This window comes from Meriones unguiculatus, chromosome X, assembly GCF_030254825.1.
Source record: "Meriones unguiculatus strain TT.TT164.6M chromosome X, Bangor_MerUng_6.1, whole genome shotgun sequence".
Taxonomy (NCBI): Eukaryota; Metazoa; Chordata; class Mammalia; order Rodentia; family Muridae; genus Meriones; species Meriones unguiculatus.
Window position 1 is genome coordinate 98,288,904 of NC_083369.1, and position 18,104 is coordinate 98,307,007.

At 37.7% G+C, this 18,104-nt stretch overlaps 1 protein-coding gene across 1 annotated transcript in view; it reads left to right on the forward strand.

Annotated features, from left to right (window-relative positions):
* The first annotated feature begins 15 nt into the window (after positions 1 to 15).
* The window catches only part of Adgrg4 (adhesion G protein-coupled receptor G4), a 98,145-nt gene continuing 80,056 nt past the window's right edge, over positions 16 to 18,104 (forward strand). The window contains 4 exon segments of the mRNA XM_060374674.1: positions 16 to 40; positions 645 to 719; positions 4,287 to 4,629; positions 4,631 to 4,866. Coding sequence (XP_060230657.1) covers positions 16 to 40; positions 645 to 719; positions 4,287 to 4,629; positions 4,631 to 4,866 — 679 coding nt within the window.

Here is an 18,104-nt window from a genome sequence, read left to right on the forward strand (position 1 = left end):
TCCAGTACTAGGGATATGGACTCTCTCTTCCAGGCACTAGGTATGCACCTAGTGTATGTATGTATGTATGTATGTATGTATGTATGTATATGTATGTGAGTATATGTGTGTATAGATATATGCACAGGCAAAATAACCACACACATAAAAATTTTAAAAATAAAAAATACATATGAAATCTAACTATTATGATGGAAACAACATCCCCCTTATGTAGTAAAAACAAATAGAGTTTAGAGTAAAAGGAGAGAGTGCATAAAGGTAAATACACAAAAAAAAAGAGTGCAAATCAAGAAAGAACACACTTTGGGGGAGCAATCATGCAATTTGGACTTGAGAATTGCCAGGGAACAGATGGCAGCATCCAAGTAGACATGTGCAATGGATAGCAAAATCATATGCAAAGACACAAGTGGCCTTTGAAGCAGGCCCTTGAGAGGCCCACTGAGGAGACTGTCTGCTTAGCCAAACAGAAAGGCCAAGGCCCTGTTCACTTCGTCATAGTGTTGCCTCCTCAGAGCCCTGCCAGAGACTTGGAGGTTTCCAGAGGGCTCAGAACAGTACAGAAGAGGTTGCAGAAGAAAGAGGTCTCTGCTGGTGACACAAGCAAACATAGCAGTTGACATTTACAAAGTACTTCACAGTTTGTAAACATTCTCACACCAATAACCTAAATGTTAGTATTACATCATCTTTTGTGATGTCCCTATCTCTCTCCCGTGTCTGGTGACTACTATTCCCATCTTACTATGGAAAGGGAAGCATAGAGAAGTGACAGGAATTGATTTGTTTAACATTTGTACAACTCTATTTATCTGTCTGTTTGTCTATCATCTATCTACCTGTCTATCTGTCTACCTACCTACCTATCTAGCCATCCATTAAATCAGCCATTTATCTCTATTTTCCTGATTATAAGTAATCAATGTTGTTTAAATATTTTTTAAAATATGAAGATATTCCACTAATAAATAGAATAGAAAATAAAAATCTCCCACAATCTCAACCTAGATAATAATTTTTAAATTAATGTGTGTTTTTTTTTCAATTTTTTTTTGTTCTTTTTGAAACAGTTTCTCTGTCTAGCCCTGGATCTTTTGGACTCACTTTTTAGACCAGGCTGGCCTCAAACTCACAGAGATTCACCTCCTCTGCCTCCCATGTGCTAGGATTACAGGTGTGCCACTGCGCCCAGCTTCTTTCAGATTTTTTAATACTTTTTTTTGAGACAGGGAATTACTGTGACTCTGAAGGACTTGGAACTTTCTATGTAGATCAAACTAGCCTTGAACTTGGTTTTGCCTCTTGACTGCTGGAATTAAAAGCATGTGCCACCATGAACTATATATACACTTGAGTGCCATTTCACAAACTACTTAACCTTGAAAAGTCTCTCTGTGACTACATGAGTGTACCTTATGTGTTTTCATACTCTGTTGCATAGAGGGAGCAGTATTTACAACCATTACTAGCCATTTATTGATACATTCAGGGACTTATACTTTTCTTCATTGTTATCCTTACAGATCTGAGTAACTGTTGAGAGTAAGTGACTATTGAGTGCTCAACTCTAAATAGGATATCTGTGTCACCGCTCCAAGTCCCAGGAAACATCATTCATGAGAGAATGGGAATGCTGAAGGAACTAGAAGATGGAGAGGAGTGAACTTAAGCTCTGTCTTTTGGATATGATATGATTGTAATTATAAACACACAGCAGCTGTGGTTACCTGCATAAGTTCCAGGGCAGCTTGGGCTATATACCAAGACCATATCTCAGAAAAAAATAGTATTTTTTTTTAAATTGGTCTACTAGAAAAAAATGGTGCATTGTTCTTTTAATATGTTTGAAAATAGTGAAATGTTATACTTTTCTTTTTTTTATATATTGTTAGTCTTTACATTTCTGATTTTGTAAACTGATCATTCCTTGCATTTGATAACTGGCTTTGTATTAGTGATCGAAAAGAGGCCCTCAGAGACCGCATAAGATTATGATATATTCTTTTTAAAGGGTTAAGTAAACTCTAGAGATTTATGTCCACCATAAACTGCACTCTTAAATGATTTGATGTCATTTTATTGAGCTGAACAACAACAACAACGTTAACCAACAGTAACTGATATCTGCACTTCATGGTGATTTTCATTTTGTGTCTTTAATAATTTATTAGCCACATGATGATAACATAATATAGTCACATAATCTAGGAATAGTAGGAGTTCCTGCATGTGGGCACAGTATATGTGTGTGTGTGTGTGTGTGTGTGTGTGTGTGCATGTGAAAATTTAAAATATGTGTTTGTACACATGCAATCTGAGGATATGTGGAAATGTGTGTGGATAGTCATGTACATATGAGTCTATGCTTTGGAGGATGATGAGTACAGGAATGGAGAGAAATGGAGACATTGCACGGCCACAGAATGACTGGAGACTCATTCGGCATCATCTCTCAGAAACAGGAAAGTGATTACTTCCTGTCAGCCTCTATAACGTGCTGTGTCATCTGTCACTGTTTCAGAGTGGTGGTCCTGATAATACCACCATAAATTAGTGGGTATTGGATATAACTGTATTCTGCCATGAAACTGTTGGGGTTGGCTTGGGCTGTGTGGGGACTAGAACTAGATTAATGTTGGAAGATCTTCAGATACTTGTGTGCTACTTTGGGACTCTGAGGTTTGTAGTGGTGATTGTACTTACACTAAATGGTATCTTATGACACAGGGGCATACTTAATTTCAATTTTCACAAGTACTGTAAGATTGCTTGTAAAAATACTGTACCACAGCTTGAAAAAGGCTCAGGAAACATTGTGGAAAAAGAGACAGAAAAGACTGTAAGAGACAGATGATGTGAAGGAGTGGTGTGAAATGCTGTCTTCTGGACATGACATGGGTGTTGCATCTATGAACTCACAGCTTCAGTGATGACCTACCCAAGGCTGGGTCCATTAGCATTTCATCACAGATGGAGGAAAGGATCACAAGACCTTCTCCAACCCATAGCAGTTATAAACTGTTAAAAGATATAAAGAGAGGGAGTCAAACTCCTTAGTGGTATAGACACTGGTACATTTTCCCCACTTGAGCAAATCTATCCCACCATCTCATGCATATAACCCTAATTGAATTCAGTGGATACATAAAACATAGACATTAAGGTAGGAAAGGAACTTTGGAAGAAGGGATTTGGTGGGAAGGGGAAATGGTTTAAGACAGGATAATAAAAACTTTGATCCAAGAACTTTATATATAATATATAAATAATATATAAATTATATATAATTTTATATATCATGTATATAAAATTGTAGAAGAATAAATAAAAATGAGTACTAATGAACTGTTTCAGTTATGTTCGAGAAAACTTTGTGAATACCATCTCATTTAAATTTCAAATAATCTTAAAGTACCGTGAAGGTAGGGGCTATCTGGAGTAGATGATAATGTAAATGATGGCTCCTTGTAGAGGAGATGTATGACCCTTTAGATTCCAATCTCTATTTCTCTGAAGCAAACACTAAGACTGAGGGAGGTTCAATTTCTTGCTCAAGGTTGGAGAACTGATGAATGTCAGAGCTAGGGATTCCAATCCCTCTGAAACTGATTCTGTGGATGTCTTGAGGTCTTTAAGTCAATTTGGGCCTTAGGAAGGGTATGAAAGGATGACCTTGGTTAGAGCTATGTTTTGAAGCCTAGAAAACACTCTAGAGCTTCTGTGCTGTCTGACTATGCGACACATAAGCCTTTATCAGGGCCTTTTAGTGAGAAGCAGTCTCAAGAGGCAAAAGAAATCAGTAATTTGGCTCAGAAAAAGGCATCAGAGAAACAAATTGCTGTTGCATCATGAATGTAATAAGGCAGTTAGGTGAGTGGAAATAATTTTCTTTTGATTATATGCATGAGGATTGTGTAGCAAATTTGAAGTCCATGTTACCTTTCCTTGGCCTTCTCCTCCCACTATCCATGTACTTATAACTACGTCTCCAAACTGTCCAGCTGGTGTGTGCTTGGGGGACACTAAGCTAACCTTATATATTAGCCCAGGCAAAATAGAATTAGGGAGAAATTCTTCTGCCAAAAGAGTCACCTGTCAATGTCAAATAGAGATGATTTTTGTGTATCTACTATTTCCTTATTTGCATCAAGCCTGACTCATAATTATATTGTACAATTTGACTATACTGCCAAAGATGATAGAAAAAAAATCTTTAACTGAAAATTTATTTGTTTTCTCTTTTCCTTTTCTCCAAATTTGGACAGATTCACTTTCACTGAAAGTGAAAGAAAAAAGGCTGGATTTTTATGGAGAAGGCAAGACATATGTCAGCCAGACCAACACCGTACCCGAACTCAGCCGACTCACAGTATGTATTGATCTGATATCCATGACTAACAGCTCACATTACTGGATGGCTTTCTTCTGTATTGCTAATAACACTCTCCTGGGCAGAGAAGATGTAGACCTTGAACTTGAGGGAGACCATCAGCAGCTGATACTGTACAACTTTGGCAATACCTTTTATATCAGTTATCACTTGATTCAATTTCACTGGCATACCACATGCTTGATACGGGATGGTGTGAAGGGCAGATTAGAACTCTTCTGGAACAAAGAAAGGATACAGCCTGCATCCTAATGGGACTTTGGCCCTGGGGCACTTTCTTAGGAACAGAAAAGGCCAGATTAAAACTGTGATACCTTGCTTTACCAGCAGCTTGTATTACTTTCAGGTCTGGGACCACCTTCTGGAAGATGAGGAGTTTATGACGTGTTTATATGGAAATGTAGTTAGTTGGGAAGATGATGTTTGGCTCATCCACAAGATAAGTCCAACTACTGACAAGAGACTGCGCTGCTGTGAGTAACTTATATTTTTTCCCCCTCAGCAAGAGTAGAATTGGCACATCACTACTGTGCTCACAAATAAGAATGAAAATATCCATTCCTAGATCAAGCCTCTGTCTTCCTCTAAGGCATCTAAGGTTCCCACAATTTTGCTACCTGCTTTTTGACGTAGAGAAAACACAGTTTTCTTTCCCTTTTTATTTTAATATAACTCTGAACTCATAGAAAATGTGTAAGAACAACAAAAGCCATAGATGGTTTACCCACATTTGTCAGTGGTTAGCCCATTTCCATCCACAAGCTTTATCATTCTTCCCATATTCATCTCTCTCCCTTATTTTCCTGCTATGCATTCATTCTATTTTCCCTCTGTCCACTCTCTTTCTCTGCATCTTTGTCTGTCACACACACACACACCATTTTCCTTGTTTTTGAGTCATTTGAGAGTAAGAAGAAGGCATGATTTCTGTTTACTACCATTTGTCTCAGTATATGTTCCTGAAGGATAAGAAATTATTTTAACCATGAGCAAAATAAAAAATTTTGACATAGCTACAACATTAACATATAATTTCTAGGTGATCCTAAGAATTAGCCAATCATCTTTATAATTTTCTTTGCAGCTATTTTTTTTGTTTGGCTTTATATCTGTTTTACAACCATGCATTACATCTACTTATCAAATCTCTTTACATCACCAGTCTTTTCCTTAAAAACAAAGCAAACAAACAAACAAACAAAAAACAAAACTGGATGTTTCTAGTATATAATCCAGTTGTTTAGTAGATCATGCCTTAGTTTGGCTTTGTCTACTCTTTTTTACAACTTCATTCTGACTGTGCATTTTTGGTAAGAATATAGCAAAAGTGATGATGTGTTTCCTCATGTCAGTAGAAACATGGGGTTAAATTGTCCTCATATTCATAATGATAAATTTGATCACTTGATTTTGATGTCTGCCAGATTTTGTCACTGGAAATGTGTTGTCCTTTTCTTTTGCAATTATTAATTAATTTCTAGAGAGATGTTCTGTGGCAATGTAAATGTCTGCCTATCCAACTTTCTTTTTTTATTTTTTCTTTTTCCTTTTTATTATTTTTATTTTTTAATTATATAATTTATTACAATTTATTCAATTTGTATCCCGGCTGTGGTGCCTTCTCTTATCTCCTCCCTATCCACTCTTCCTCCCTCTTCTTCCTCTATGCCCCCCTTCAGTCCATTGATAGGTGAGGTCCTCCTCCTCTTCTATTTCACCCTAGCCTATCAGATCTCATTGGGACTGGTTGCATTGTCTTCTTCTGTGGCCTGGCAAGGCTGCACCCTCAGGGGAAGGTGATCAGAGAGCCTGTCACTGAGTTCATGCCAGAGAAAGCCCCTGCTCCTCTTACTAGGGAACCCATGTGGAGGCTGAGTCTATGGGCTACATCTGAGGGGGAGGTTTTAGGTACTTTCCATGCATTGTCCTTAGTTGGGGTATCTTTTGGGGCCCCAGGGTTCAGGTTTTTTTTTTCTCTCTGTTAGTCTCCTTTTGGAGCTCCTATCCCCTCCAGGTCTTTCTATCTCCCCCTTCATTCATAAGATTCCATGCTCTGTGCCCAAAGTTTGTCTGTGAGTCTCAGCTTCTGCTTGGATACCTCAATCAGTAGAGTCTTTCAGAGGCCCTCTGTGGAAGGCTCCTATCCTGTTCCCTGTCTTCTCCTGCTTCCAATGTCTATCACATTTGTTCTTCTGAATGAGGATCGAGCATCTACCATAGGGTCTTCCTTGTTGTTTCACTTCTTTAGGAGTATAGAGTTTAGTATGTTTATCCTATATTGTATGGCGAATATCCACTTACGTATGAGTATATACCATATGTGTCCTTCTGCTTCTGGGTTACCTCATTCAAGATGATCTTTCTAGTTCTAACGTTTGCCTACAAATTTCATGATTTCCTTGTTTTTAATAGCTGAGTAGTATTCAATTGTGTAAATGTACCACAATTTCTGTATCCATTTCTCTGTTGAGGGACATCTAGGTTGTTTCCAGCTTCTGGCTATTACAAATAGAGATGCTGTGAACATGGTTGAGCAAAAGTTCTTGTTGTATAGTTGAGCATATTTTGGATAAATGCCTAGGAGTGGCAAAGCTGGGTCTTGAGGAAGCACTATTCCTAATTTTCTGAGAAAGTGTCAGATTGATTTCCAAAGTGGTTGTACAAGTTTACATTCCCACCAGCAATGGAGGAGGGTTTCCCTTTCTCCACATCCACTCTAGCATGTGTTGTCACTTGGTTTTTTGATCTTAGCCATTTTGATGGGTGTAAGGTGAAATCTCAAGGTTGTTTTGATTTGCATCTCCTTGATGACTAAGGACGTTAAACATTTCTTTAAGTGTTCCTCTGCCATTCAATATTCCTCTATTGAGATTTCTCTGTTTATCTCTGTAACCCATTTTTTTAATTGTATTACTTGGTTTGTTGGTGTTTAACTTCTTCAATTCTTTACATATTCTGGATATTAGCCCTCTGTCTGATATAGGATTGATGAGGATCCTTTTCCAATCTGTATGCTGTTGTTTTATTCTGATGATAGTGTCCTATTCACCAAATGGTGCTAGCCTAACTGGATGTCTATATGTAGAAAAAATGCAAATAGATCTATATTTATCACCTTGCCCAAAACTAAACATAAACCTCAACATAAACCCAGACATGCTAAACCTGTTAAAAGAAAAAGTCAGGAAGAGCCTTGGACTCATTGGCACAGGAGACTTCTTGAACAGAACACCAACAGCACAGGCTCTAAGATTGACATCAATCAACGGGACCCCGTGAAACTGAAAAGTTTCTGTAAACCTATCCAACTTTCTTTCAACAGTTTTACATTATATTCATGGCTTTTGCTTAGATCAGTCACAACTATGATGATGGTGAAGTTTCACATTAGCTTGTATTTATTCTATTTTAAACATTCTTCCCCTTCTTCCAAATTAGTTAATTCATGTTTATTTGTATAGGCATGAAATTCTGGATTCTAATTTTATTTGCAAGGTTTCCACCTGTTACTATTGTTTATTTTGATATAACCATTATTTCATATTTGGCCAGTGGGAGCCCTTCAATCTTGCTCCTGTGTCCTTTTGACACATTTCATCATTCTTCGCACATTTTCTGGCTTCCTGGCAAAAAAAGATAATTTAGGCTCATTTCATACTTTTTTCTGTTTGGCCAAAGAATCAACCATTTTGACAAGGAGTAGTGGTTCCTTTTGGTAAATATGTGTGTGTGTGTGTGTGTGTGTGTGTGTGTGTGTGTGTGTGTGTGTGATAATTTACTTTTTTGGTGGTATAATGATGTTAATCAAAGTCTTCTTGGCATTGTATATGTATATTTATCTTTCTTTCTAGTTTTGGGAAGGAAATATAGGGTGGCTTTTCCATCATGACCAACAGCAGCATCTCTAAAGTACATGTGGTCAGTGACAATATAATTTTTCACATTTCTGGAAATGTTTGTGTTTTGTTCTTTTTTTAATTTTATTTTTCTTATTAGTTACATTTTGTTAACTCTGTGTCCCAGCTGTATCCCGCTCCCTCATTCCCTCCCCCACCCCACACTCCCTCCCTGGTCTCCTCCCTGCCCCTTTCCAAGTCCACTGATAGGGAAGGACCTTTTCCCCCTTCATTTGACCCTGTTTTATCAGGTATCTTCAGGGATGGCTGCAAAGTCCTCCTCTGTGGCCTAACAGGACTGCTCCTCCCCTCGGGGGGGGGGGAGGTCAAAGAGCCTGCCCTTGAGATCCTGTTAGAAATAGTCCTTGTCCCCTTACTTTGGGAAACTACTTGGTTACTGAGCTACCACGGGCCACATCCGAGCAGAAGTTCTAGGTTATATCCATAGATGGTCCTTGGTTGAGTGTCAGTCTCAGAAAAGACCCTGTGCCCGGATATATTTGGTCCTTGTAGAGCTCCTATCCTTTCCATATCATGCTAACTCCCCTTCTTTTATAAGACTCATAACCAAACCCTCGGCAGAATGCAGTGTTTTGTTCTTTAGATTTTGGAGGCCATTTAGGGTAAGAATGGGGGCTAGGTCTAAACTCTGATTGTGGAGATTGTAGGTTGTAGGATTATGCTACCCCCAATAGTCTGGGTGCTAACTGGATTAAAGACAACAACACATTGCAGTGGGTTTTTGTTGTTTTGAGACATGCATGGACTGATGTAAAAGTCATTCCTTATGATTTTAGCTGAAGACACTCTTGTTGTTTTCTCTCTCTCTCTCTCTCGTGTGTGTGTGTGTGTGTGTGTGTGTGTGTGTGTGTGTGTGTGTTTAGGTCTTCCAAGAAAAAGAGACTAGTTTTAGCTGGCTGTAATGACAAAACTGAGTTAGAGATTCAGAAATCAAGCTTGAATAGCTTACACAGTGTGTTTAAAGTAACTTTACTTTTTTTCCTCTAAGAAACCAGAAGTCTAGCCCTTATAAACACACAAACTTTATGGCAGCTTTTGCAATTATAATGGAGTCTCCCCCTCCCCTATAATATGGCTAATAAATAATTAAGTCTAACTAGTGTTAGGGTGCTGCACAACCTCCATTGATTTTTCTCTCCTGTACAGTTTTTAATATACAACCCATCTTCTTGGGCTGATTGAGTCCTTGTGGATATAATACATAAATAACCCAACATAACAAACAGAGGAAAAGCTTTACCAAAAATGACAATTAAGAAAAATAGTAGAAAATGTTCTCTTTACTATTCAGGTTTCTTCAAGTGTTCTTTCTAAACCTTTGAATAGGAGGTCCTAAACTGAGGGCCAGTGTAGCCTAGACTGAGTTTAAAAAGTCCTTGAGATTGTCTAAAGTCGCCAAGCAGATTTTTTTTTTTCTGTTGAAGACAGAAGCTCTAGTTTCCAGCACATACTGATAATATCGGTTGCTTTTTTTACTAAGTTCTTACCAAGCTCTAGGCATTTTATAGATGAGAAAAGAGAGGTTACATCATTTTCTAAGGCTACTAATCAAGTAAATTGTGCAGCTGACAGTTGAACAGAGATGTGTCTAGTTATGTAGTCTGTGTTCCTTTCATTCTCACTGTCTAAAGCAGTGGTTCTCAACCTTCCCAATCCTGTGATCTTTTACTGTAGTTCCTCACGTTATGATGACCCTAACAATAAAATTATTTCATTGCTATGCCATAACTGTAATCTTGCTATTGTTATGAATCATAATGCAAATATCTGTGTTCTTCAATGGTCTTAGGTGATCTTGTGAAAGTATCACCTAAGAGGTCGAGACCCACAGGTTGAGAACCACTGGTTTATGGACAATCTGTGGCCCCAATAAGATTATGGGGTCTTGGGGGCTTCCTTTGCGGGGAATTACTGGTACTGATAAACTCACCTACAAGAATTAGGGAAGCAACTTGAGTCACTGCTATTCTCACCACTAAAGTGTAATAGAATAAAATTTTTTGCATTTCTGTCTTGACCATATGACAGCTAGGAAAATGGTGGATAAATATGAGTGATTACAACATGCTGAGTTCTAGCTTTTGCTTAATAAATAGCTATTTATTTTTCATAGAAGGATTATAACCCTTAAAAATAAATTTTAATGAGGACATTTGCAGGTTACAAATCTCAATAAATCTTTTTATGCATAATATATATATACATATATATTTATATTCATGAGAACAAGGCTTTGGGGGAACACATAACAGAAAACCATGAATCTGATCTGGGTTTAACGAACAAGTATTCACTACAGTTGGAGATAACTCAGAAATTTTTAAACAGCATGGTGATAAATAATAACAGTAAAAGTGCTAGTTATTGCAAATTTATTTCTGGGGAGATTGAAACTTCTTTTCTTTATTTTTAAAAATTTCACAGTGTAATATACATAGCTGTGAATAAAATATATTTTAACAATACAAAAGTGTGCAAAGCAAAACTTACCTTTCAGTTTTTCCATATCCTTAAGATATATTTTATGGTGTATATAAGTACATATGTATATATACATGTTTATGTATGGTATGTATAAGTTAATAACTAAAACATATATACATAACTACATATTGCTCTACGACTTAACAGTATTATTATTATTATCATGGGCATAAAAATACATTTAAATTTACTTTTGGAGCTGTCCATATTTTATGGTATATATGCAGCATAATCTATTTAGCTGAGCTACAAGTGATGGATATTTAAATTGCTTCAATGTTTTATCTATAAATGATGCCACAACAAATTTCAACATGTATGTATGCATCTCAATATACTTAGGCTTGAAATTTTGTGGAACACATTTCTAGATATATCATTTCTCAGAAAAAGTACGTGAGCTTTTGTAATTGTATTGAGCTTACATTTTGCTAGTTATTTTATTAATGTTTATTAAAATAATATACCTTTTTAAGTAAAATTAATAGATATATACAGTAAAAAACACAGAAAGATACAAAACCTAAATGAAATCTTTCACTTCAGTACCTTATCCCAAGCTACCTCAATTGTTACTGAAAAATAACAATTGTTAACGATTGTTAGATACGCATGAGCATGCAGAAAAATAACTTTGGTTTAGACATGAATATTTTACTTTTCACTATTGGGATCATTAGACAGTCTCCAGCATATTTTTTTTCTAAATTTACCAGTACAGATTGGTGATATTTCAATTTCAGAAAACGTAGATATCCCTAATTATTTTGGTATAGGCTATTGAATGATATAGTAGAGTAAGGCTATCCTATACTTTACTCCATAAGCTCAAATAATTTGAAGGACTTTTTGTTTCCAGTTTTTGCTTTTGACCAAAGTCTCCATGGTTTTTAAAAGTAGTAAGTGGCAACAGAATTCCTTGATGCACCAATGGTAAATTTCAGTTCTCTTAATTTTAGCACCAATGGTAAATTTCAGTTCTCTTAATTTTCATTCATACACATGGTACCCCCCCCAAAAAATAATTTAACCTAATGTGTGAATGTATGAAGACAATGAATTTTCCAAAGATACAGAAATCAAATTCCTCTAGGATTTGAGAGATCTCTTTTATTGAAAAGAATGAAATGATATGAATTGAGTCCATCCTGGGAAATCTACAGTCTGTTAAAAGCATAGCAATCCTCCATCTGGAGGCATTGATTTGTTGAGCTTTATTAATTGATAGAATGCTCCAGCTGCCTTGGATTACTTTATGAACTGTCCATTCTTGAAATATGCAGAGATGGATTGTATTGTCGGTGTACTTTCTAAAGGCCATTGTTTGGCTCACTATTAATCCCTCTATCCAATTATCAGTTCTCATACGTACAATTCTGTGGTGATGGGCTCTACAGCTAACAGGCAATTTGGTCTTGCCCTTGTACATCAGTTCTTTCTGCTATCCTCATTTTTCATGAGGAAAGATAAGCACAAAGAGTTTGTAGTTCACTTCAACCTCCCTTATTGATATTCCCCTGCACAGGTTGATATTCAATAGATTCATAGATGGAGCCTGTAGCCTGTCTCTCTCCCACAAGATTTATTTTTCATTTCCTTACTTGAAAACTGAAATCAGGCACAATTTTGGCAAACCAGTTTTGTATTATTCAAAGATACTAATTTTGGATTTCCATACCCCATGGGCAAATCTGTTTGTGGCAGTTTCTGGTCACCATTAGTTCTCACAAATCTAATCAACACATTGAATTATATTTACAGAGGTCGTGATTGAAAGAAAAGCCAGATGCAATATGTGAGCTAGAACAACACACAGATTTAATATGAGTTGATATATCCAAATCACAACAAGAATTTGGTATCTTTGTAAATGTTCTACTTAATATTCTGTTGGCAGGTATGTCTGCCACCAAATGCCTCATAAATATTCAGCTACTCTATACCTCTGGTCTCCAGCTCCAAATGATTACACTAACACAATTTAATCTGGAGTGAAAGAGCAAATGGCAATTAAGCCCATAGGTCCCTGTGAATTTGCATGTATTATCCCCACTTTAACATACAGACTGTAAGGCTCATGTATATAATTTGTGAAATGATCACTTGTTTATAAACAGAAAGAGAATGAGTGTGGCAATATAGGGAGCCCACGGATTTTGGTGTCCTTGCAGTACAAGAGGGTATTTGATATGGCTTTCACTACCTGGGCAATATGAGATTTTATATTTGCTTTGTTTTTTTTTAAATTATTTATTTATTTATTTCATGTGTGTGCTGTTTTGCCTGAATGTATTTCTGTATACTATGTGCATGCCTAGTGCTCAAGGAGGGCATAGAAGGGCATTTGATCCCTTGGGACTGGAGTTATAGATGATTGTGAGCAGCCACTTGGGTGCTGGGAATTGAGCCTTAGTCCTCTAGAAGAGCAGCCAGTGCTTTTAGCAACTGAGAAATCTTCCCAACCTTTATCACTTGCTTTGTTTTTAAACATTTTTTTAGTTAATTAATTAGTTAATTCATTTTAAATCTTTATTATAGCCCCCTCCCTCCTCTCCTCCCGGTCCCACCTTTCCTACCTCTTTTCCCCATCCCTCCTCTTCTATTCCTCAGATAACGGGACCCACCCACTCCAGCTCATCAAGTTGCATTAAGACTGTCTTTATCCTCTTCCCCTGAGGCCTGGGAAGACAGCCCTGCCAGAGGGAAGTGATCAAAAAAGCTGGCAACAGACTCCATGTCAGAGACTGCCACCACTCCCCTCACAGCCTGAGCTACAAATATGCTACATCTGTGTAGGGGTCCTAGGTCCAGTATATATATAGTCCTTGGTGTTCTTGGTTGATGCTTCAGTCTCAGCAAGCCCCTCTAGGTCCTGGTTAGTTGGCTCTGTTGGTCTTGTAGAACTCCTGGCACCTCCAGGTCCTTCTATCCTTAGCCTCACTTTTCCACAAGACTCCCTGTGTTCTGCCCAATGTTTGGTTGAGTCTCAGCACCTGTTTTTTTTTTTGGGGGGGGAGGGGGGAGCAGGAAGGCAGAAGGCCTACAGAGAAAAGAGAAACCGTGGGCAGCGACCTAAGACAGGCTAGGCTTCTGGGAGGATATGGAGGTGACTTTAGCTGAGACTCCTAGTAGCTGGGGTCATGGAGACTGAAGAGGACACCCTCTAACTAGACAGGACTCCTAGTGGAGGGAGGTGGAACACCAACCTACCCACAAAAACTTCAACCCCAAATTTACCCTGCCTCCAGGGTAAATAAGATAGAACAGAGATGGAGGGAATGCCCAACCAATGCCTGGCCGAATCTGAGACCTATCTCACAGGAGCGAGCCACCATAACACTATTAACAACATTCTGCTATGCTCACAGACAGAACCCTAGCATAGCTATCCTCTGAGGGGCTCTACACAGCAGTGGATTGAAACAGAGGCCGAGATTAAACAAAATCTTTAATAAAATAATTTTAGATTGCAGTACAGTTGGAGATTTCCTGCATACCTCACATAGTTTATCTCGATGGAAACATTATGTAAGAATTTATAATGAGCAAGGGGATACTGATACTGCTATAACCCATCAATACTATTTCAGATTCCTGTAATATGTATGCACATTCCAAAGAGATACTGATATTGCTATAACCCATCAATATTATTTTCAGATTCCTGTAGGTTATGTGTGCATGTTAAATTGTGTATGATTTTGTCATATGTATACATCAGTGTGCCTACCATTAGAGTCAAGTCTGAGTCGTTTTTATATCATTGACCTCTCTCACACTGAAGTTTTATAACCATAAGCAGCTCCTGTCCATCCTTGCCCTTCACATTTATTTTTGTCAAGTCTCTGTTCATTGATGACGATTATGCCCTGTATTCCTAAACATTTGTCATCTTAAAAAGATAAAAATATGGGGCCTGAGACATGGCTCACTCAGCTCTTTAGAAAACTGTCTGCTTTTACACAGGACCTAGGTTTGATTCCCAGCACCCACCCAGTAGCTCCCACACTGTCTGTAATTCCATTTATGAGGAATCCGTTTGCCATGTTCTGGCCTCTGAGGGTACTGAGTATGCCTGTGGGACACAAACATGCATGCAGATAAAACACCCACTCACAGAAATAAATTAATAAATAAAAATTATGAATGCAATTATGTAGCATATGGCCATTAAAGTGTGACCTTTTTCCCTTTAGCTGAGTTTTCTAGATAGTAGGTGGCTATGTGTTTTCATAGTTTGTTTCTTTTCATTGTGGATGGTATGGATGTTTCACAAAATTTCTCTTAACCTTTTAACCTGTGGTGAATATCTGGACCATTTCCAATTTGGAAAACCACAATTTTTTTTCCCCCTGTGGTAAACGCTTGTGGGCCACCATAGGTCTTTGCAGGCTTAATTTTATAAAGTACTGCTGTGCAGGTGGGTATTCATTCCTATGCACAATGGCAGAGTAATCCACTTTCTCTGCTTTCTTCAATGTTTTGTGTTGCCTATTTCAAACATGCTTGTAAATGTGTAGTGATTTTCATGGTGGTTTAAATTCACATTTCCTTGATGCCCAATGATGTTCAACATCTTTACCCTGTACTTAGTGGAAATCCATTTGTAAAATGCTTTTGTCTTTTGCTTTTTAAAGATGGAATTAGGGTGCTTGTTTGTTTAGTTTTTTTAAGAGTTTATTTATTTATTATGTATACAATCTTCTGTCTGCATGTCTGCCTGCATACCAGAAGAGGGTACCAGATCTCAATTTAGATGGTTGTTGGGAAATGAACTCAGGACCTTTGGAAGAACAACAGTGCTCTGAACCTCTGAGCCATCTCTCCAGCCCCTTACCATTAGTTTTTAAAGCTTGTATTCGTTAAATTTTATTAATTCTTTGAGAATTTTGTACAGTGTGTTTTAATCATATGCATCTAATTCCGCAACACTTTCCAGATCCACTCCCCTTCCCCATCCACCCAATTTAGTTTCAAATGTTCTTTATATGTTCTAGTCATTGTTGGATACATACTTTCAAATTACTTGATAACTACTGTGAAAATGTCTTCTGCTCCACAGAATTAAAAAAGAAACCTTCATATGGCTAATTTATCAATCTATTTTTGTAGATCACAGTTTTGGGGTAAAGTCTGAGGACTCCTAGGCCCAGACTCTATTGCTTTTTGTTTCTTTTTTTCTTGTATTACATTGAATGAATGTGGTGAGAGTTTATATCCTTTGCCTTATTTGCAATCCTTTAAAAATAAATTCATTTTTATTAATTACAGTTTATTCACTTTGTATTCCAGATATAGCCTCTTCCCTCATCTCCTGCCATGACCCTCGCAAGTCAAATGATAGAGGAGGGCCTCCTTCCCTTCCCTTTGACCATAGCCTATCATGACGCATCAGGACTAGATGCATTGTCTTCCTCTGTGGCCTTGTAAGGCTGCTCCCCTCTCAGGGGGAGGTGATCAGAGACAACAACAGAGTTCATGTCAGAGACAGTCCCTGTTCCCCTTACTAGGGTACCCACTTGGACACTGAGCTTCCATGGTCTAAATCTGTGCAGGGGTTCTAGGTTATCTCCATGCATGGTCCTTCTTTGGAGTATCAGTCTCAGAAAAGACCCCTGTGCCCAACATTTTTGGTTCTGTTGCTCTCCTTGTGGAGCTCCTATCCCTTCCATGTCTTTCTATCTCTTCCTACTTTCATAAGGTTTCCTGCACTCTGCCCAAAGTTTGGTTATGAGTCTCAGCATTTGCTTTGATACCCTGCTGGACAGAGGATTTCAGAGGCCCTCTGTGGTATGTTCCACTCCTGCGCCTTGTTTTCTCCCTCTTCTAATGTCCACCTCATTTGCCTTTTTGAGTGAGGATTGATCATCTTACCCAGGGTCCTCCTTCTTGCTTAGCTTCCTTAGGTGTACAGATTTTAGTATGTTTATTCCATATTATATTCTTAATTTCACGTATAAGTGAGTATAAACCATGTATGTCTCTCTGCTTCTTGGATACCTCACTCAGGATAATCTTTTCTAGTTCTCACCATTTGCCTGCAAATTTCATGATTTCATTGTTTCTAATTGCTGAGTACTATTCCATTGTGTAAATGTATCACAATTTCTGTATCCATTCTTCCACTGAGGGACATGTGGGTCGTTTCCAGCTTCTGGCTATTACAAATAGAGATGCTATGAACATGGCTGAGTAAATGTTCTTGTTGTATAGTTGAGCATATTTTGGATAAATGCCTAGGAGTTGTATAGCTGGATCTTGAGGAAGCAATATTCCTATTTGTCTGAGAAAGCACCAAAATGATTTCCAGAGTGGTTGTACAAGTTTACATTCCCACCAGCAATGGAGGAGGGTTCCCCTTTCTCCACATTGTCTCCAGCATGTGTTGTAACTTCAGTTTTTGATCTTAGCCATTTTATTGGGTCATTTTGATTTGCATTTCCCTGTTGACTAAGGATGTTGAGCATATTTTAAGTGTTTTTCTGCCATTCCATATTCTTCACTTGAGAATTCTGTTTAGCTCTGTACCCCATTTTTAATTGGATTACTTGATTTTTTTGCTGTTTAACTTCTTGAGTTCTTTATATATTCTGGGTATTAGCCCTTTGTCAGATATAGGGTTGGTGAAGAACCTTTCCCAGTCTGTAGACTGTCGTGGTTTTTTTGTTTGTTTGTTTGTTTGTTTTTTGTTTTTTGTTTTCTAATGACAGTGTCCTTTACTTTACAGAAGCCTTTCGTTTTCATGAGGTCATATTTATTGATTGTTGATCTTAGAGCCTGTGCTGTTGGTGTTCTGTTCAGGAAGTTGTCTCCTGTACCAATGAGGTCAAGGTTCTTCCCCACTTTTTTTTTTCTAAAAAGATTTAGTGTGTGTTGTTTTATGTTGAGTTCTTTGATCCACTTGGACTTTAGCTTTGCTCAGGGTGATAAATATCGATCTATTTGCATTTTTCTACTTGTAAATATCCAGTTAGACCAGCACCTTTTCTTTAAGATGCTGTCTTTTTTCCATTGTATAGTTTTGGTTTCTTTATCAAAAATCAGGTGTCCATAAGTTTATGGATTTCTTCTGGGTCTTCTATTTGATTTTCCAGTGTTTAACAAACCTTGCATATCTGGATCTAGAACCATTTGACCATGGTATGAATGTCTTCTACAGATTGATGCATTTAGGTTGCTAATATTTGTTGAAAGTTTTTGTATTTTCACATTAGGCAGTATGAGCCATATTCACAAAGCTGTATACAGCATGCTTTTCTCTCATGTGTGGAATCCAGAAAGTGGAAAAGATAAAAATAGATGGGGACTAT